General features: G+C 42.0%; 7 protein-coding genes across 7 annotated transcripts; 5 read left to right on the top strand and 2 right to left on the bottom strand.

Annotated features, from left to right (window-relative positions):
* Nucleotides 1–1,385: 1,385 nt before the first annotated feature.
* Nucleotides 1,386–2,893, top strand: BDB00DRAFT_765354 (uncharacterized protein; the record flags this gene model as incomplete). Its single annotated transcript, XM_053119506.1, has 5 exons — nucleotides 1,386–1,495; nucleotides 1,594–1,734; nucleotides 1,867–1,939; nucleotides 2,021–2,282; nucleotides 2,376–2,893. The coding sequence occupies 5 exons, from the start codon at nucleotides 1,386–1,388 to the stop codon at nucleotides 2,891–2,893; spliced, it is 1,104 nt and encodes a 367-aa protein (XP_052978712.1).
* A 981-nt stretch (nucleotides 2,894–3,874) lies between these two features.
* Nucleotides 3,875–4,869, top strand: BDB00DRAFT_432163 (uncharacterized protein). Its single transcript, XM_053117372.1, has 2 exons — nucleotides 3,875–4,553; nucleotides 4,662–4,869. Exons 1-2 carry the CDS (start codon nucleotides 4,227–4,229, stop codon nucleotides 4,821–4,823), a joined length of 489 nt encoding a protein of 162 aa, XP_052978711.1. The 5' UTR covers nucleotides 3,875–4,226; the 3' UTR covers nucleotides 4,824–4,869.
* Nucleotides 4,870–5,234: 365 nt separating this feature from the next.
* On the bottom strand, nucleotides 5,235–7,115 carry BDB00DRAFT_929675 (uncharacterized protein). The gene is made up of 2 exons (XM_053128972.1): nucleotides 6,802–7,115; nucleotides 5,235–6,700 (listed from the first exon to the last, which is right to left on the bottom strand). Exons 1-2 carry the CDS (start codon nucleotides 6,893–6,895, stop codon nucleotides 5,418–5,420), a joined length of 1,377 nt encoding a protein of 458 aa, XP_052978710.1. The 5' UTR covers nucleotides 6,896–7,115; the 3' UTR covers nucleotides 5,235–5,417.
* Nucleotides 7,116–10,144: 3,029 nt separating this feature from the next.
* BDB00DRAFT_828120 (uncharacterized protein) lies at nucleotides 10,145–13,806 on the top strand. Its single transcript, XM_053123839.1, has 14 exons — nucleotides 10,145–10,515; nucleotides 10,635–10,720; nucleotides 10,823–10,956; nucleotides 11,011–11,126; nucleotides 11,242–11,262; nucleotides 11,339–11,369; nucleotides 11,463–11,535; nucleotides 11,615–11,773; nucleotides 11,843–11,987; nucleotides 12,104–12,382; nucleotides 12,481–12,727; nucleotides 12,783–13,184; nucleotides 13,272–13,410; nucleotides 13,490–13,806. The coding sequence occupies exons 1-14, from the start codon at nucleotides 10,380–10,382 to the stop codon at nucleotides 13,619–13,621; spliced, it is 2,100 nt and encodes a 699-aa protein (XP_052978709.1). The 5' UTR covers nucleotides 10,145–10,379; the 3' UTR covers nucleotides 13,622–13,806.
* Nucleotides 13,807–15,666: 1,860 nt separating this feature from the next.
* Nucleotides 15,667–17,599, top strand: BDB00DRAFT_910100 (mate-domain-containing protein; the record flags this gene model as incomplete). Its single annotated transcript, XM_053128648.1, has 4 exons — nucleotides 15,667–15,891; nucleotides 15,973–16,240; nucleotides 16,362–16,641; nucleotides 16,705–17,599. The coding sequence occupies 4 exons, from the start codon at nucleotides 15,667–15,669 to the stop codon at nucleotides 17,597–17,599; spliced, it is 1,668 nt and encodes a 555-aa protein (XP_052978708.1).
* Nucleotides 17,600–18,579: 980 nt separating this feature from the next.
* On the top strand, nucleotides 18,580–18,915 carry BDB00DRAFT_828106 (uncharacterized protein). Its single transcript, XM_053123838.1, has one exon. The coding sequence runs from the start codon at nucleotides 18,600–18,602 to the stop codon at nucleotides 18,771–18,773; it is 174 nt and encodes a 57-aa protein (XP_052978707.1). The 5' UTR covers nucleotides 18,580–18,599; the 3' UTR covers nucleotides 18,774–18,915.
* Nucleotides 18,916–19,113: 198 nt separating this feature from the next.
* On the bottom strand, nucleotides 19,114–20,593 carry BDB00DRAFT_873353 (uncharacterized protein; the record flags this gene model as incomplete). Its single annotated transcript, XM_053127080.1, has 7 exons — nucleotides 19,114–19,263; nucleotides 19,353–19,789; nucleotides 19,872–19,917; nucleotides 19,992–20,046; nucleotides 20,136–20,180; nucleotides 20,276–20,305; nucleotides 20,412–20,593. 7 exons carry the CDS (start codon nucleotides 20,591–20,593, stop codon nucleotides 19,114–19,116), a joined length of 945 nt encoding a protein of 314 aa, XP_052978706.1.
* Nucleotides 20,594–20,998: the final 405 nt, after the last annotated feature.

The raw sequence follows: 20,998 nt of genomic DNA, 5'->3' as shown, positions 1-20,998 counted from the left end.
ACTTATACGGCAGTGGGACTACGACAACGTGGGTTATTTGGCCCGAGTTACTGGGAAGCTGTCACTAACGCGTTTTACAATCTCGAATAACGTGCATCGAAATCGGAGACATGAGACATTTTAAATTGATGGGAGACCGGGGCTGCCAATGTAACAGCCGAAAATTATACTGTGTGCGAAAGCACAGCACAAACATTTATTCGTGGTTTGTTAACACGTTCAAGATAAATAAGCGGGACAACACGTCTTTAAAGAGTACTTATTACAAAACTCCTCGCTTTTTTGATTGAGAGAGTGATCTGGATATTGACCTGATGCTGATAAATGATAGTTATAGGCATTTTATTAGAAGCTCGTCTTAAGAAAAGGTTAATAATCTCATTAAATAGTAGTACAGCAATCTGATGTGTTACGAACTTCGGCTCGAAAAGTCATTTGTGAATCGTGCCCTTCTGACTTGCTCAAGGTCAGAGGCGTCGTTTGCATATTTTCAAGTTTGTGTCGTTATACATTGAGTTCCCCTCGCCCAGAGCACCTCATTCATTGTACTAATAAACATACACATCTCTCAAGAAACAGGGGACGGTTTTACTACAGCTTGACTGCCTGCACTAAAACTACGTAACATGATTGAACAACCAGACTATGAGTATTGGCTATTGTTGAAGCCGTTTTTGGCATCCTCCTACGCGACAGTGAGCCAAACAGTCAACGCGTCGAAATGCGCGGTAACAAGCACGCGATTTTTTAAAAAGGGGTGGTCCGGCTGGATTAGGTGACCCTCCTCTGCTTTCTGATTTGCTGTTCGCTCATTTAAATTAAAACGCACTCTACCGCTTTTCTTTTGTGTTGGCCATCGACTTCATAAAGGCTGCTCGGTCCGCCCGTCATCCCGTTGCCGAGCGTTTCGTGTATCCTATTCGTCTCGTGCACTCACACATAAACACTCGATATACGTAGTTGAAGAAAACGAGAACCCAACGGTCAGAGTACATGATACGATATATCCGTAAAATAAGACTCTTGGGAGTAAACAAAGAAAAAAACAGAAGTCGAGACATTTAGAACTCAGTTCCAGTTTTAACAACGAAAAAAAAAAACCTTGTGTGTGTGTACCTGAACAGTCTTTCCAGGCTTTTCTCTTTATTTCTCCTTCTTTTCTTCAAAATCAACAATGGCATTTCCATTCGATCTTGTACAGCCGCCGTTGCCGTCAACATCGTCTTCCTCTTCAATCGTTCTTCCGGAGCCTCATAAAACAACCCTTTGGTACGATTCTATATTCTTATATTTTCTCGCGCGCTCTCGCAAAGCAGCAACAACAAACAAAAGCAGGAAAAATTAACACACCAACCAACCAAACAACCCACATTTTTGTTATTAGGATGGGTGAATTAGAACCATGGATGGATGAACAATACATTCGACAGTTGTGGTTCAATTTGAACGAGAAAGTCATGGTCAAGGTGATTCGAGACAAGGTGACAGGGTATGTGTGGTCTTTCTTTGTTTTTTGTTTTTTTTTTCAAACACGTTTTCCTGATAGAGATCCCATATTAACACACATGTACACATGCACCAAAATAGTGCAAGTGCAGGCTATGCCTTTGTTGATTTTGGATCGGCCACCCATGCTCAACGCGCATTAAACGCATTCAGCGGATCGTTGATCCCAAACACACACAAACAGTTCAAACTGAACTGGGCCTCGGGTGGCGGTCTTATTGACAGACGGTATGTTTCCGCTCGTCGTCGGTGGGGGGGGGGATTGGTGATAGACGATATAACTTTTTCTTTTTTATTTTTTTAAAAAAAAAGGAGGATCTGTTACATTTATTGATCTTTTCTTTTTTCTTGCTATCACAGTGAGGACAGACAACCTGAATATTCCATTTTCGTCGGTGATCTCAGCCCAGAATGTACCGAACTGAGCCTCCTAGTAAGCCCTTTTTTTTTTCTTTTAAAAAAATTCGAGTCAATATACATGAACTCAAACAATGAATTCGATTTAATTAAATAGGGCGCGTTCCAAGCCAATTATCGATCATGCAAATCAGCCAAAATCATGACGGATCCTCGCACTGGATTAACACGCGGTTACGGCTTTGTACGATTCACAGACCAAAGCGACCAACAACGCGCATTGATTGAGATGCAAGGATTCATTATCGGCAGTCGACCTATCCGAGTTTCTGTTGCGACGCCTAAAAACCGAATGCATACTTCTACGACGTCGTCGACCACTGCTGCCAACGTATCATCGCCGCCTACTCGTTCTCCACGTCAACAACCCATGACTACTGCTGCCACCTCAACGACGGTTGTTAGTCCATTAACATCGCCATCGATGATGACAGCCTCGTCGGCAGCAGCAGCAGCAGCAGCACAAGCAGTATCGGCAGCACAAGTGACAGCGGCAGCATCATTATTCGCCGATCCATCGAATACAACAGTCTTTGTAGGCGGATTGTCAGCACCCATTCGTGAGGATGAATTACGACAGTATTTCAGCCCATTTGGTGAAATCATGCAGGTCAAGATTCCACCTGGAAAAGGGTGTGGATTTGTACAGTATGCGATGCGTCATTCCGCAGAACTGGCGATTCAACAAATGAACGGATATCAGATTGGCAACTCGAGAATCCGTTTGTCCTGGGGTCGCTCTCAAAACGATAATACGATCAGCAGCAACACTATTAATACTAATCATAATCATAATCATCCGACGACCACAACGACGACGACGTTCGCTCCTCCTCCTCCTCCTCCTTCGTTATCCTTACAGCAGCATCAGCACCAGCAACAACAACAACCTTCCGCCATGCCTCATCCTCCTCATACAGCCAGCAATAACGCAGCAGCAGCAGCTATGGTGGCAGCACTGTCTCGGTAAGAATACTGCTTTTGATGTTTGCATAAAGAAGAATTAGTGTACCAACCTGCCTTGTTGGGGTGTGTGTGTGTGTGTGTGCTATTTATAGATCACCAGCAACAGCAGCCACTACTGCAGGCTATCCTCCTCATCCTCCTCCTTCACTCGGCAACTATGGTGGGTTCTATCCAGCACCTCAGCAGCAGAAATATCCTTTTGCAGAACTGAGCCTCATGTCGCAACAACAACAACAACAACAACAACAGCAGCAGCAGCAGCCACTCCCATTACCACCACAGCAACAGCAACAGCATTTGCACGCACTGGCAGCCATGCAACAGCAACAATTCTCACGATTGGAAGGATTTGCGGCTCACGCTCCAGCGGTAATCCGAGGTGCTCCTGTAGCCAGTGGCACTCACAGCAGCACGAACGCTGCTGATGCATTGGGGTTGATGGCGGAGCAGGACGATCTGTTCTCGCCAACGCGATCTTTGCTGGACAAGAAGTCGGGCAACGCAACAACCTGGCGCTTCAACCAAGTGTACGCGCAATAAGCATCTACATGCAACAACAACAACAACAACAACTTGAAAACATCAAAAAACACCAAACGCATCTATTTCTATTATATACAACATCTCTCTATTGTCTCTACGTTCTCTCCTCTTCCAAGAAACACATACACACGCCTTCTGTCTGTCTCGTTCTCCCTCTTCTTTTACTCGTAGTCTGTATCTCTCTCTCTCTCTCACATATCTCATTCTTCTTTTTTGTAGTTCGTGTCTTGTTATTTTTTTTTTCTTTGTTCAGCCGTATTTGTATTTTTCTTTTCTTTTCATCATCAAACTCTCTGTCCTCTCTGTTTTGCTATCAGTATATGTTCTTTCTCTCCCCGCGTTTCTTCTGTTGTGCTCCTTCCATTTCTATCATCAATATATTATGTTATTACCTAGTAGTATTCCGTGCATCCCCCCCCTACCCACTCGTCCGCTTTTGCTCTTCTTGGCACGTTGTTATTAGTGTTGTGCCCTATAATGAGTCAGCTGATCTCCATGTAAAAAGCCGCCGTGGTCCAGATTGCTGCTGTTTTGTCCAAACACAGTGATTCCGAACACACCTTCTGGTCGGTTGCAGCTGCTGACCATGGATTGTTTATTCTCGTGAGAAGATCATCACGCCTTCTTTTGTTTGGTTGTGTCTTGTGTGTTGGGAGTGGTAGCATCAATCAAATCAAAATCGATCAATCAGTAGCCATCGTTCTCTCCGAAACTGTTTTTTTAAACTATCCCGTCGGAAAGATCGTTTCACTTGATAATTCCTCTATCTTTCCTTTTTATTATTAATCAATACAATGGCCTTGTTGAATGCAAACCCTGTCGTCTACCAACCCTCCATCAGCAACATTCGAGTGGAGACCGTGACCGATTTTGACGACGATGTAGTTGATCCTATTGATTCCGAAGAAGTTTATGAATTATTACGGTCCATTTCGGATCCTGAGCATCCGCTGACACTTGAACAGCTGAACGTTACGCAATTACAACATATTGCGGTCAACAATGACGAGAATCATGTCTTGGTTGAATTCACACCCACCATTCCTCATTGTTCTATGGCTACACTGATCGGCCTGTGCATTCGGGTACGACTTTTGCGCAGTCTCCCTGAACGTTTCAAGGTATGTCTCTTGTTGCTCACACTACTACTACTACTACTACTACTTCTGCTGCTATCTAGTGAAAACAATGCAACCAAAAAAACACACTCATTTTTGAATGTTCAATAGGTGGACATTAAAGTACGCAAGGGCACACACCAATCGGAAAATGCAGTGAACAAGCAACTGAACGACAAGGAACGAGTAGCGGCGGCACTGGAAAATAAGCATTTGCTCGAAGTAGTCAATCAGTGTCTCGCCACTGCCAGTCGAGATGCCGTAGCACATTAAGTCATAACATGTGTAGCATATAATCATCCTTTGCTGCCCTCGTCTCTCTCTCTCTCTCTCTCTCTCTGTAGTATTGTTTTGTATAGTTTGTTTTAAAATGGATGAGGAACCGTGCAGTTGTAGTAGCAATGATGATGATGATGATGAATAAGGAAGAATGAGAGTGGAACGGATACAAACAACGGCTATCCCTTTTATATAAAATACATGTGTAATAATAAACAAGTCAAATGATATGATACCAAAAAAAACAACAACAGAGTACACGGTCATGAAGAACATGCACTGTCAACAACAAAGGGACAGGACTGCCATTTCCGGCGAAAAAGTGCCTCTACTTGCATCTTGTATTCATTACACAGCAACAACAACAACCAACACGAGGCACTTGCTATTATTGTAACAAAGACCGTTAAACTTTGCTGGCGTTGAGGATTTTCTCGCTGTTGTGTTTACTTTTCAATTTTTAAGGTTCCCCTCCCACTGCATATGCACATACAAACAATAACACCCTACAGCCAAGTTTTCGTATTTTTTATTATTCTCTTTTTAAAAGAAGAAACGTGTGTGTGTGCTTTACAAGTGGGTGGGTTGTTACCAGCCATGAAAACTTTCCAGCCATCCCGTAGTAGTGTTGCTGTTGTCCTTACTTAAGGATGGATTGTTCTCATTGTAAGGCTGCTGTTGCTTTTGTAATGATAGTAATGATGATGATGATGATGATGCTAGTTGACGTTGTTGCTGTTGTTTTCTATTATTAAGATTGTTGCTAGTAGTAGTAGTAGTAGTAGATGTAGTAAGATTATGACGATAAAACGTTTTTTGTTGAATATGTTCCCACAGGACATTACGTCGCAGACTGTCGGAGAGTTCTTTGCGTAGATAATGTTGTTGTTGCTGTTGTTGTTGGTGATGATGATGGTCTGGTCTGGTATTACACGAGGTGATGGTTAATGATGAGGTTGTCTGCTGCTTATTGAGCATCGCTGACAACAGTGAAGGCTGGCTCGGTGGTAATGGATGAGGTTCACGTTTTACAAAGTAATCATCGCCTTCTTCTTCATCATCATCATCATCATCCAGTAAATCTAGATCGTCGTCTAGCGATATATCGTCATCAAGTGAATCCAGGTCGTCGTCGTTATCTTCGTCTTCATCGTAATCGTCATAATCATAATCATCGTCAAGAATAAGCACTTTTGGTTTTTGCTGCTGCTGCTGCTGCTGCTGCTGCTGTTGTAATGAATAATTTGCTACTGGTGACGTTGAGGGTGATGATGGATGTTGTGGCGGCTGTTGATGAGGTTGTTCGGCGACAACGACCTCATGAACAAGCTCAGCCGGCGCCTGCTGATTGGTGACTGTATGCCGATCATGCGACTCTACAGTAGTAGTAGCAGTAGTAGTGGTAGTTTTAGTAGCAGTAGTGGCATTGGCGGTAGTCGGAGCGGTGATGGTTGGGGGTTGGTGTGACCACACGTCCTGTCCAGGTGATAGCATGGAGATAAACCGCTTAATAGAGTGTGATGTATGGCTCGACACGGAGGTGACCGAAGATGATGACGATGAGCTACTCGTACTAGTACTATTACTACTTGTACTACTTGCGGCAGTTGTATTAGAAGAAGAACAGGTTTCCAACGAGGGTCGATGATGACGATGACGATGATGATAGTTGTCGTTTGCTTTACTATTGCTACTATTGCTACTACTGCTACTTGTTGTAGTCGTGGTTGTTGGGATATATGAAAAGTAGTCGTCGCATTCTTGTTCTTTCTTTCGCGTTTGGTGTATTTGTTTCTCATGGAACCATAGTCGCCACGACATGTTTTCCAATCGTTGTCCGTTTTCCAAATGTGCTTTGCACTTTGTGAACACTGGGGGTTTTTTTTAAAAAAAACAAAAACAGATGAATTGTTCGTGGCGAGAGCTTTAGTATTTTAAACACATTTGAATAGATCCGGCTCATATATATTACCGGTCCACATTGCGCCTAGATCGTCCACATCATGGATATTGTCAATGGTCTGAGGCGACAGTGAAAGCATGGGCTGCTCAAATAATTGTGTCATGATTTGGTTCTTGTGGCGGTGGTGGTTGATGAGCGAAGATGAGCTTTCGGACAGTGACAAACAAAATGACAGAGCGATACGTCGATAATGTTATAAAGTGTAAGGAGAAAGGAAAAAGAGAGAGAACCGCGAGAAGGTGTGAGAGAGAGAGAGAGAGAGACGGACGGACGGAGAGGAAAAGAAGAGAGGAAAAAAAATAAGAAAGGGAGAGGGAACTTCGATTTGTGATGTGGTGGGCGTGCGTGCTGCTGCTGCTGCTGCCCGTACAATATCTGCGTGTGCCGTGTGCTATGCTTTTGTGGGGGGGGAGAGAACATCAAGTGGGGTTCTCTCAGTGGGGGGGAGGGAGGGAGGAAGCACTCGTAGCAACAGTTCGGGTAATCAATTCTGTGGGCAGCGATCCAATTGGTTAGCCAAGACGTTGTGAGCGTGTGTGTGTTATTTAGAGTGGGTTTGACAAGCAGCATCACTTGATGCACCATAATTTTGAGAATAACCGCGAGTAACCTCCACGTTTGGTATGCGTCCATGATGAAACAAACCCACTTTACGTGCTGCTGCTTACTGCTTACTGCTATCATCGTCTATAAAAACAACCTACGGGTTATAACAACTTGTCTTTCTTGTTCTCAGTGCTCGTGCTTTCCTTAAATATATATTTAACATTACTTCCCAAATAATAGGTACCCTGTGCACTTTATACCACAGGCACAACAGCAAAAGCACTAGAAAAAGAGAGCGCATGCGCATACATACATGCGACAACATCACGCGCTCTTCCCTTGTCCTTTTCTTCTTGTTACTTATAATATATCTGCTTATATAATGACCATAATGACTTTTGATCATATATCATGATCATCTTTTTTTAAGCAATAACAACAGCAACAACACCAGCAGGCATAGTATGGCGCTACTTTGGTTGTATCTAGGAAAAGGAAACCCTGTTGTTGTCTTAGAGTATGTATGATCCTGCTGATCTCTTAATAGCGTTTGCTCGTGTGATGTTCTTGTACTTTTCTCTTGCTGATAATCTTCGTAGAAAATCATCATGATAGTATATGTGTCCCCTGAGGATTATTATGATGCTGTCGCAATAACCATATATTGATGGGTTACAATGGAAGAAAAAGATAGCATCCCACTCTTCCATCAGGGTGCAGTACTAGCAGTGTACCAAATTTTATACTAGTATGTACTGCTTCAACTATCACACTCTTTGGTCACAATTACCTTTCGTCGTTCTACGAATAGTAGACTGAATCCTTTCAATGAAAGACATACAAACATACACGATGCAACACAGCAATAGATTGATGGGTGGTGTAATAGACAGTGCAATCTGACCCAAAACATTTCACGTTTCTGTGAAACCGCATGTGACAGCTGAGAGGGGCAGAGGGAAATCGTTTTGGGTTACCCTTACAGTACTGTACTACTATATTTTATTTATACTACTATGTACTAATATTGCTACTGCCACTATCGTCAGCACGGACCGGGTGATATATTGTGTTCTCCAGTTCCCTGATCGCTTTTGTCTTGCTGAATATATATCTAATATTGTATAAGGAAATGAAGCCTGAAGAGCAAATAATATTACGATATGTATGTGTACACGTGTATGCAAAAAAGAAAAGAGGCGATGACCGATGATGTGAGCAAAACAGAAGACGGACAGGAGGATGAAGATGATCATGCTACACATACATTATTCTTAGGTCATATACAAAAGGATGTCATAATGTGCTACGCTCACGAAGCATCGCAGCGATATTTAATAGAAACTGCACATAGACTCTCTTTTGTTGATAGGGTCCAGTTGGAATAATGCAATCCATAGATTTGGTACTTGATACTTCTTGTTGTCTTTATTACATTGTTTATGATAACCGATGAAAAGGCGGTAGCTCTTTAAATCTTTTATATAATGAAGAAAGATTCTCTAGTGATAAGATTGTGACCTAATACAGTATCCATACGACGCAGGTTAATTGCATAATTAATATTCTAAAGAGATAGACGGATCTGTCCTTGCTGCTGCCTATCATTTTAATGGGTGATCAGTGATAAAATATCAGCTTATTCGTCATGTGGAGTTAGGAGGGACCCACATTTCGACATTCACACGCACACTACAGGTCGAATAAATTGATGATTGTTTTGCACCACAGCAAGAAGGTAGTGTTTCTCAAAGATTTGACAGCTAAATAAATACCACTGGTTGTTAGCTGATATCACCAGTTTCAGAGCAGACTTTGAAATACCGCATGCATGTCTGTGCACATATACAGACACGCACAGAGAGATCGAATCAGTGGTAGCGAATGACACCATCGATAATTACGTTACAGGAATCTATTCAGTTTTTATCCTTTAGCAAACCAACGATCTGAAAATTTGACTTTCTGTTAGGTCTGATCCGTTTGCATTACTTCGTCCGGAAGCTTTGTTATAGTGGTGGACTCCGTCAAGACGTGTGATATGTTGTGCGTGTGTGTGTGCTGGACAAGAGACTTGAATTTTGGTTAGCGATTTCTTTCTATGCGGGCGAACGATGATAGTCTACCTTTTTAGGCGTTCCATATGTTATTTATCTGTTTGTATACTGTCAATAGTGTCACTCTTCTTTTCTTTCCCTTTGCTTGTTGGTTGCCACGGCAACAGATTGAAGTTTATAACAACCACGCAACCGTCTTGAAAAGTCGGTTGCAGGAGTACTGTACTTCTACTCGCTTTCAGCGATACGTGCTTTCTACATTTGACGCGTCAAAAAGAGGGTCGGTCTGGAAAGGCAGCGTCGAAAAGGGAAATAGGCCAAAACCTGGAACTGCGATTCACATGGAAAGCTTATGGCGGTTCGTCGCCAGGTTAGGGGAATCTACCACCAAAAGCCAACCAGCAGCTGGCAAGTAGCAGGGTGCGAGCAGATTGTTCACTTCTTTGGAGCTCTTCGTTCAACTCCAGAATCAAAGGGCACCATCGTGGAGCTAACGAAAGACTCGAGGGCTGGTAGGCAGTCCCTATTAGTTACGACGAAATCATTACGAACGAGTATAGGAGCAGTCGTACTTTGTCGGGCATGTCACCACCCGACAAAACTACACCAGTACAGACGACGAGATGTTCTTGTCACTGGTATTATACGATGCACCAACGCAGAATGCAACACGTACAATCGCGAAGGAGCAGCAGATTCAAACATTGACGTCATTGATTTTTCTAAAACTACAACAACCCAATACCACCCCTTTTCTACGTATCCTATTTCTCCCGCGTGATGCTGAATTTAAAAAGCCTTATATTTTTTCCTTGTTCTTGTTTTTTTTAACACCATAGAGAGATTCATTATTTTTTAAAAAAGTAGAGGGACATTACACGAAGAGCTCAGGATTTACTTAATTACTTTTCTATATTAATTAAACCCAATTTCCGAAAAAAACAAAAAAAAAAGCTTAAAAAAAAACTAAAAAAACGGAAGGAAATGCAAAAGTCGCTCGCTTCCCAAATTGTCATTCCTCCGCAATCACCTTCGGCGATCCCCATCGTTGCACCTACGGAAGGTTCAAATGCTTCAACACCCGAAGCAAAACCTTCGCCCAACAAACCCGTTTCCAAAGGTTCATATCTTTCTTTTCAGACATTTGAAGCACTTTCTCCCCCGTCAAAGAAGAAAAAAAAAGGCCATTTTAACTTAATTTCAGTTCTGTCTTTTTGGACTGTGCCAATCCTTGTTTAGGCAGTGCAAAAAGGTTGTGTCGGAACGTTATCATTCACGGATTTTGTAAATACGAAGGCAAAGGATGCGAGTTCAACCACGAATCGGTAATTATCCTTGTGGTTATGACTTTTTTTTTAAACGACAGTGGGACACTTCGATACAGCACCTTCTTTCTGTGGAGTACTAAATCAAAACCGTAACTATAGAGCAACAATAGTGCTACTGCTGCTGCTGCTGCTGCCAACAACAACAACAACAACAGCAACAATAACAATACTACTACCACCAATGCCAACGGAACGAATAACGGCAAGCCTACACCGCAAGGAAGTCCTGAAAAGTAAGCCATTAAAAAAATAAAGCGTTTTCAAATCGATATTAAAGTTTACTGCAGTAATTCGACAATACGGATCCAATCGCCGCGTTCAAATTCTGGCATGGTGTCGTCCGTCTCTGCAGAGAGCGTTAACGCTCCTGTATTTGTGCCCAAATCTGTTGTTGTGACGCCAGGTAACGTGTCAAGTTTGTTGCGTATGATGAAATAAAAAAGATTGAAAAAGATGGATAAATTTATATAAACTGATCCTCCCAATGTGCGATGATGTGGCCCTTGGAATTAATAAAGAAACAGCGACATCATCTAATGGTAAGAGTTTTTATCAAAATGTTTGTATGGACTTATATCGATATACTGTCGAGATACTAAAGAAGCGATTCTACAGATGACAATGGCTTAAGCAATGATTCACAATTGTAAGGCTCGAAGAAGAAGAAAGAAGACTGGAGAGGGGCAAGCCAAGTTGATGGATGCTGGCGCAAGAAGGGGTTACTAATGGGGGAATACAGAGATAATTATCTAGATGAAGGGGTAGAATCGCTGGACAAGAAGTTTGGACAGGTTGTATTGCATAAGCATGAGGTAGGAATTAAAGTTTTCCTCTGATATTGCTCCTATAATGTTTATGTATCATTTCTAACATGTATGTCTGTATTAAAAGGAGTCTGTCGGATCACCGCAGCAACCTCAGCAGGAGCAACCTCAGCAGCCACAACCCCAACAAGCGCAACCGCAATCGCCTGCCGCTTCGCATATGATGACGATGATGCAACCCGATGCATACTACTACATGGGAACGCCGATGTTCACTCGCCAGCCGGTAATACATTGCGTATTGCTGCAACCACGCTCATTGTTCTTTATCGATACTTGTCTATATACTATGTAGCTTCAGTACCACCTGTATACCTCTGGTCTGGTTCCCGTCGCTGATCCATTACCGCACCAGCGCGCCATCCAGTCCTTCTTCATGCCGGACAAGTTGCGAGAATCGTTGACTCAACGAAACGAGGCCACTCTTTTGTCTGCTCCGGGTAAGTGTGTCTTTAATGGTGCTATATGGCGAAATAGACGCTCCACGATAATGTAGTTTACATAATATTTCAATCCTTTTGCTATACTTATTATACGTCTCTCATCTTTTTCATAGCACGCGAATTGGGACTACCGCAAGAAGTACATGTGTATCACTCACTGTATCCATTAGAAGAACAGAACTCACAAAACAGTCAGTTTTTTGGACATTCCTCGAGAGTATACAAAGCAGTGTCAAGTGTGGACGGATGTACGTATACGCTTGTGAGGATTGAAGCGTTCCGGCTCATAAACGAGCTGGCAATGGCATCTGTCGAATATTGGCGTAGGATCCGACATTGCAACATTGTGCCTATTCTCGAGGCGTTTACAACGCAAGCTTTTGGTGACTCATGTAACGTAGAAAAGAAAAGAAAGAGATAAAAGGAAAGAATGTATCTGAAGACAGAAAACAAACAAACGAACAACAACAACCTCTTTTTTGTATTGTAGCGCTCGTTTTTGTGTACGACTACCATCCGTGTGCATCAACTTTACAGTCGCTGTACTTCACTCCTCAGGGTCAAGCCATGATGCAAGCAGAATTGCAGGCTGCAGGAATCAATTCTGTCTTGATTCCGGAAACTACTTTGTGGAGCTATATTACCCAAATTGCATCTGCTATTAAGACGGCCCATGGATCCGGACTGGCAGTGCGTTCCATTGAACCGTCGAAAATTTTGATGACTGGCAAGCATAGGTAAGAAATCAATAGTTTGAATCGTATGTAAGAATACTTAACCGATTTTCATCAGAGTCCGTATCGGTTGCGTTGCCATGCTAGACGTTTTGCAGTTCGAGAAAGAGCACAACATTGCTTTACAACAACAAGCCGACTTGTTGGCCTTTGGCAAATTGATCGTGTCACTTGCGTGCAACTCTCCACAATCGATCCATAGCCTTCCTCAATCGGTCGAACTTATCTCTCGATACTATTCACCTGATTTGAAGGATGTTGTGCTTTATTTGTTGAGCGAACCAATGGCGACCAAGACCGTAGATGAAGTAATACGAATGATTGGTCCTAGGATCCTTCACGAGATCAATAGCAGTCAGTCGTATGCTGATGGTTTGGAGAGCGAGTTGCGTCGCGAATTAGAGAATGGTCGGCTTGTACGACTTTTGTCAAAGATGGGTTTCATCAATGAACGGCCCGAGTAAGTTTATTATTAATCCGGCAAGGGAAGGAAGTAGGAGCCAAGTAATGAATCAGTGTTTGTTGAACTTTATATTTTGCTTATTAGATTTGACATGGATCCAAGCTGGTCCGAGACCGGTGACCGATATATTATTAAATTATTCCGTGATTATGTATTCCATCAAGTGGACGAAAACGGGCTCCCAGTTGTAAACATGGTGCATGTACTATCGTGCCTTAACAAGGTGAGAGCCGTCTTCTATTATGATTTAAACTTTTTGTTAAAGACACAGCACCCACTTACACTTCTTGATGTCAAAATAGCTGGATGCGGGCGTCGATGAAAAAATCGTTTTGATGTCTAGAGACGAAGAATCTTGTCTGATCGTCAGTTACAAGGAAGTCAAGAACTGTATCCTGTCCGCCTTCAAGGATTTGACTTCTGGAAGAAAATAACAAATAAACCAAAAAAAAAGAGAAAAATAACAATAATATATCTTAAAAACCGAAAAAAACACTGCTGCCTCCTCTATCATACTTTTGAATTACTGTCAGAAAAAAGTATCCGTTACAAGTCTAGTAACGAGTTACTGTGCCGACTGGCTTTCGGGAGAACTGTTTCCGCGGCGATTATATGTTGGTTGCCAAAGTTGTTTCCATGGTTGCCTTGTCAGTCAAGCACCGAGTAGCCCCGTGATTCATGCTGACTCCAAGTCAGCTCACTGAATCTTTGACCGCTTCCATTTTACACATAATCTCCAAATATTATCATATACTGATCTTTGAATTTAATGACCTTAGGAACAGCGTCGTAACGCGTATCAGAACGTTCAATGCCTGGAGCCGCAATTTCCCCAACACATCAAACAGAAATATATTTCTTCAAGCTCTGCGGCACCAGTCTACTTGAGAACACTTTCACTACTTCATGTATCTATACTTGGTTGAGCGAAGACTTCAAGGAAGCGGCGAATCTCGGTCGCTTTGTTATACATTCGATGCACGATCAAGCAAGTTGCATCCGGTGTCGAAAAATAACAAGAAGCAACGTCTGCCGATCAGCGACGAAGAACAAGAATTGGCCATGTATCAGCCCGTTGGCGGCTTTGAAAGCGACGTAGAAGCATCAGAAAGGTCATTAAGGTTTAAATTCAGATTTTGTTGGCTCGAAGTAGTCTGTTATGCAGCTTCCGTACTCTTTTTATCTATCCTTAAAATGAATGCTTATTATATACCTTTGTTAGTACTTGTGCCGTGATTTTTTATGATGAAGAAACTCACGTTGCATCAAAAGTACATAGTAGCATACTCAAAAGAGACATGAGAGGAAGTTAGCAATTGGAACTTTGTATGTATACAACGTGAAGCACTTGATGTCCTTTATATAGTACTTCTTGTTCAGGATCAATCATCATCAGTATGGGAATACTGTAGTCAGCGAATCACCAAATCCCTTCTTCTGTTATTAAACTGTGCCCTTTTTGATCGACTTTTTTTGTTGTGTGCTTTCAATGCTTCTCAGAAAGGAGGGAAACAAGGAATAAACAAGATGCTGGAAGCCCAAAGCACTCTATCATTTTACAGTACTTGCATAAGCTCTTTTTCTCTGCCTGACTTACGTGTTTTTCAATCCTGATCAATTTTGTCGAAGATGGCTTCTTATGCGGGTGTTAGCTGTTAACATGTTACAGTCCTTGCTTATTGTCGTAATAGTTTTAATGAACATGAATACAATTGAATGCTTTAAATTGGTCTGAAATTTGATCATGTTGAAAACAAGGTATAACGTTGTAGAAAAATGGACGGTTGTTGGCCGAGATCCAGTAGATTAATAACATACGGATCAATTGGGCGTAAGTATTTCCCGGTTCACACGCACTATGACTGTAGCAACAACAAAAAGTAATCAAACATGCAAAAGTCTTGCTGCCGAGCTATCAGAAATCGTACGCGTAAAAATGGTCGTGCAACCACAACAGAAGCTGTATAATACTCAGATTTAAAGAAAGAAGTGCCTACAACAAGACTGCAACAAGAAACCCCGTCATCGGTGCACCAGAACAATGATGCTAATAAATGGATGATGGCGAGGGGCCATACATACCCCTTGACTTACTTTTCAAGTTGCTATTTATCAGTAGCAAGAGAAAGTGGAGCGTGGTTGAAATCTTAACGTATATGCGTCGCTGGCCTCTAGTTTTAGATAAAGAAAAAGACTGCCATCATAGTACATAATTCAAGTGGCACAAACTTTTCTGTTGAGGATATATCAACAGCACATGAGCAGTAAGGGAAAAAGCAGTACCGAGAATTGGACCACATAAGACAAAACAGTTCTTTGCCGTATTGGTCGGTGTGGTGTAGTATCAGATATTTGTTGGCTATATAAATAACGCAATGTATGTTTTTGTTTTCTTGTCACCTCGTCATTTTCCTTACCTTTTTCTTTCGTTTCTCTACGACATAGCAACAGCAATCTATATACAAACAAACATATAGTAATGGCTTTGGCACGCAAGCTTTGGACAGAAGACACGCATGTGGATAACAATATTGACGATGAGCGAACAGCATTAATCAAACGAGCATCGCATGATACCGGAATTTTTAACGTCACAGCGACTCAAGACTTCCGGTGGTTGCTGAAGAAAGGATTGTCAATTGCCGGCACAATTTTACTACATCAAACCATGGAACTGACAAACTTATCAATGATCGGCCATATGGTATGAATGTTCAATACAGCTACTTTCTGATGCTCGATTAATAGTTGGCGATAGTTTTAATGATGATGACCAATGCTACAGGGCGCACAAGAATTAGCAGCTGTGACGCTAGCGAACATGTTGCTAGCAGTAATGTATTACTGCGTAACAGGAGGTATCTCCAACTCTTTGGAGACGCTGTGCTCACAGGCATATACAGGAGCCAAGGACAAGACCATGGTCGGCGTATATTTTCAGCGCGTATACCTTGTTCTGGTTATGTGGAGTATGGTTACTGGCGTTGTCCTTTGGAACGGTACCTCGATTTTAGAAGCATTGGGCCAAGAACCCGAGCTCGCTGCCAAAGCAGGTACATACAATATTCTAATATAATGTCTATGTGCACCCATCAATGACGCCACCATTGTATGCAATCTACTGTATGTACTCTTAGCTTTGCTAAATACAACGCTGCATTACTACATACACAGGCTATTATCTGCGATGTATTTTTCCGAGTGCAGTCGCATACGTGACATTCGACGCACATCGCAAGTATCTCCAAGCACAAGGCGAAACAATGGCGTCCGTGTATATCCTGTTAATTGGTGCCGTATTAAATGGCGCACTTCAGTACTTTTCATTTAACGTTGGCATGGGCTTGTCAGGTGTGCCGATTGGTATCTCCATCGCGATATTCTTCATGCTCGGCGCACAATTGTTTTACGCAAGTTTTATTCGGAAAACCAACATTAATTGCTGGGGCGGCTGGTGCTTACAACGATGTCTTGTTATTGAAAACGTCAACGACGCTGTAGCTGGCGATGGTGGCAGTAGCAAGGTCAACCAGAAAGAATGGCTGAGGTTTATTAAGCTGGTCATGAGCAACCTGATTGTGATATGCTCCGAATACTACGTTGCGGAACTGTCGATTTTAGCGATCTCTTATCTTGCCACTAGGAGTAGTAATAGCAATCACAGTGATAATGACAGCTCTATACTCATTGCCGCCGGATCGGTGCTCTTACGTTTTCACCTTTCTTCACATACGGTCGCCATTGGTCTTGCTGCCGCATCAGCGACACGCGTGGGGCATCATATCGGACATGGATATGTACAGTGTGCACGCTTAAGTTTCCATATGGGCTGCTGGGTCTCACTTACTTTGTCGATGCCACTATCGGTCTTTTTTTGGACATTCCGGGACACTTTGCCGTACTTGTTTGTTACTCGGGACAATACAGTGGTCGCACAGCTTATCTCGACTGGCCTACCACTTTTAGCGTCCTTCCAATTGTTCGGGATGATCGCTGGTCAGTTGTCAGGTGTTCTGCGCGGACTAGGTCGGCAACAGGTGTCGGCTTTCATCTCTGTGATTGCGTTTTATGGTGTTACAGTGCCCTTGGGTTACACTTTGATTTTCCGTTATGATAAAAATTCCACTACTGCCCACGATGACAATTATTATTCGTCACCGTGGTTCGGCGTGAATGGCGTCTGGGTCGCCTTTGGGATTGGCTATCTTATATATGCTTTAGCACAATTGCTGTTTTTGTGCATGGTCGTCGATTGGTCTGCCGAATGCGCCAAGGTGCGTCAACATTACTCTTGTCTGGCCGATGATGCAGTTGATGAACAGGCGCAGAATGGTGATTATTTTTCAACAAGGAAGGACCCAGTAGTAGCAGCAACTAACACAAGCAGCTATAGTCTATTGTATACAAAATAAACACTTGTACATATTCCTGTTCTCCATCATATCAAGAAAATACCTGTTTGTCCAATGGGCAGTATAAAAACGATGGAGTATATGTGAGCTTCATCAAAGGGATTTCATTTTCCCGTCATGGTTTTTAATGCAGCTACGATAAGGCAGATCAGGGTAGCACAGATTTCTCTCTTGTTAATCCGAGAAACGACATGTATTACTCAATTAGAATTACTATGTGGGCCATGTAGAGTAATATGTGCAAATTGATCATCTGCCTTTGTTGTTAATTTGATGATACCCGTCCTTGTGACCGTGTGCCTTTCGGAACCAGCCCTAGATGTTCTCCGTGGCAAAAAGCAGTAAACAATGAGAGCACACTGCATTATTTGTTGTGGCTCCCTGTTCCTCTCTTGTTGTTCCGTTGGGTTCGGCGATGTTAGCCGTCCACTTTTATTAATATCAATTGGTGCTCAATGTGTCTACTACTTACATTAAGAAAAGAAAAAAACACACACAATTCTTACTTCATGAGATACAGTAGTAAGCCATAATGCAATGTCTGATTAACAGCCAATTCGTTTTTATTTATGGTCAGTTGTCACCAATCAAGTATAAGATAGGACCGATGTCGAGGGACAGTATGTATGTGCAACCAGCAAACAAACGCCTATGCAAACCACAATCTTGGTACAACGCACAAGCAATGTTGTTTCCATTGAGAAAAACACGATAAACATAGTAGCTAAATATAGGAGCAACGTTTTTGTTGTGTCGTCTTTGTTAATTCAGTAATGAATCGCTTCGCGCTTGATCCAATGTTCGAGAACCGGGCTTTCAAAACTTCCAAGAAGCCCAAACAATTTTTGGTAATGGGCCTCAAATCCATTCGGTTCATCCTCGATCACTTCCTCTCTCTCCTTTTTATCAAACATCTACCCATGTACCAACACATCCATCCATCCGTTTGACCTAGTCATCCATCATGAATCCATCCATTGGCCAATACATCGATACGACAATGTTTGAATATGGTAAGCTATTCTTATTTCTCTACTTATGCAGTTCCCTTCACCCATCCACCGCACTTTACCTAGTTAGTTGCTGCTTTTTATATTCTACAGCTCCTATACTTAAAACTGTGCGGAAGAACAAACTTCCACTCCATGTCTTACACTTTACCAGCTTTTTATAAGTGCTGCGTACTGTTTAAACAATGGAGATATTATATGTTTTAAAGAAGAGTGTGTTTATACTTATACTCTTTTTTTTTCGTATAGAATTCGTATCGTTGTGGCAATAAGAAAGAAGTTGGTTTTTGACGACAATACAGCAACAGCAATTGAAAGTCGCGATGGAATTGGTTTATTATAACGTATAACGTGCGTGGCTGCATGTATGGCGCTGATGCCTTATTTTGTGCATGTATATGTGTGTGCAAGCTTTTTTGTTGGAGAGGATGGATGATATAGAAGCAAAATGACGTTACAATGAGGTAAGAGGTGGAGAAGATTTTAGAGCAAGTGTAGAAAGTATTAGTGGGAATCTTCGAATTCGTCAATGATATTCTGCATATCTGAATAAAACCCAAGTGTTTGTAATAATTCTTTTTCTTCTGCTGTCAATTGTATAAGCGAAGATGATGGTGCTGGATTGTGTGAACTGTATCGTAATTCGAGTATTCGCTAAAAGCATTTGTATAGAAATGATTTGTTAATTCGCGTGAACGCCTTACGAATAGATATAGTCAAATGATGAAAGTGTATTTCGTTACCCGTAATACCAAGCATTTTGAGGATTGGAAATCAAACATGTTCAATACCTGCGCATTGAACAAACGTTTCGATGCGTTTGATATGGATAATGCCCTTTCAAAAACTACGAGCCGCTCCCGATCCAGTCGACAAGCGCCCAATGCATTGACCAATTCTTCATGACTGGCCACGGACGATGATGACGATGCCATGGATGAAGTACGTCTAGGTTTATCAATCATGTCGTTGTTTTCATCGTCGTAGTCAGCAATATTATCGACATCCACAAGCTTAACACTATCCCTCTTCAGTTGTTGCATCGCTTGCGAATCAGCGGTGTGTTGTGGCAATCGACGTCGTAAACGGATCCATCGTCGACGTCGAACAAACGATCGAAAGTGCTTATAGTTTCCGTGCCAGACCGCTCCGTGGAACTTTAATGAGTACTGCCATCCAGCTTTTAGAGTATAAAACTATTATCGTTAAAAGATGCCCTTTTCAATGTAGCCTTTACTCTTGATATGTTGTTTCCATATTACCTTCATCGACATCACCTGACATATCGACCATCCATTCTTTGCTGACCTAAATCATCATTGCTTCCCTATTAACACATCTTGATACAGACGAATGATGCTAAATCAATGCAGGCCATTTACCCATTGCCATGTTGGATCCGGTAATTGATAAGTTTTAGTATCCATCGGGGTATATCTGTACATAGCATTTTAGCGTGAGTTAAACGTGTATGTCGTTGCATTAGTTGAAGTTGTCCTTTTGCATAAATCAAAAGAAAACTTTACTCCATGTTGGCGTCACACCATGGACTCGCATCGAACTGTAAAAGCCTAGCACGTCGTATATACTCTTGTTTAGAAGACACATTCATAAAACTGCTGGCTATATTAACAAGAGCAAAAAAAGAGGAGAAGGGTTATATTACGTTTTGGAGCTATAGCCGACCATCCACGACCTAAAAGAAAGGAAGGAAGAGAAAACGGCGAAATGAGTGAATGTCACTTTCTTTTGGCTAAATAAACACATGGTTCAGATTGTAGAAATGAACTGCAAGGCTTTACCCTCTTTGACACTCGTATAAAATATCATAAACATAGTCGTTGGGTGTACCGGCGTCATCAGGAAGTGACGGTAATGGTAGTGTCAAATCGTGCTGTTTTTTCTGTTGCCGCGGTTTTCGAATAAGCTCACGCAGGGATTTACTAACATGGAATGGTCGTTGGTATGAATGGTCCACTGTCATTTTTGAAAGAAGAGCAATTTTTCAACTATTGTTTTAATGGAGGTTGACTGTAAGTGGGAAGTGTGTGGATAAAAGGGAAAAAAGAGTAAAGCACGCTACACTCTTTCCCTCTATGTGGAAATTGGGGGGCGGAGGAAGTGGGGGCAGAAAAGGATGTCAACATGGATTTTTTTTTTTTGGGGGGGGAAGGATCGTGATCGAAATAGCTGCATTTGCAATGCTTCGATCCCAACCTCTTCTTCATACTACAAGACAAACAATCAATCATAACTTTATGGCATAATGGCAGTGATTTCTCACATATATTATTGTTACAAGGAGCAACAAGTACTATAATATCGCTGGAAATTTATCACCCCAGACCCAAATTATTTGCCTATATTCGGACGCCGTACGGGCCTCTAC

The sequence above is a fragment of the Zychaea mexicana genome, assembly GCF_025766255.1.
Source record: "Zychaea mexicana strain RSA 1403 chromosome Unknown BDB00scaffold_47, whole genome shotgun sequence".
In the NCBI taxonomy this organism is placed as follows: domain Eukaryota; kingdom Fungi; phylum Mucoromycota; class Mucoromycetes; order Mucorales; family Lichtheimiaceae; genus Zychaea; species Zychaea mexicana.
Note: the sequence above shows the minus strand (reverse complement) of the source record. Positions and strands in the feature narration are given on the sequence as shown.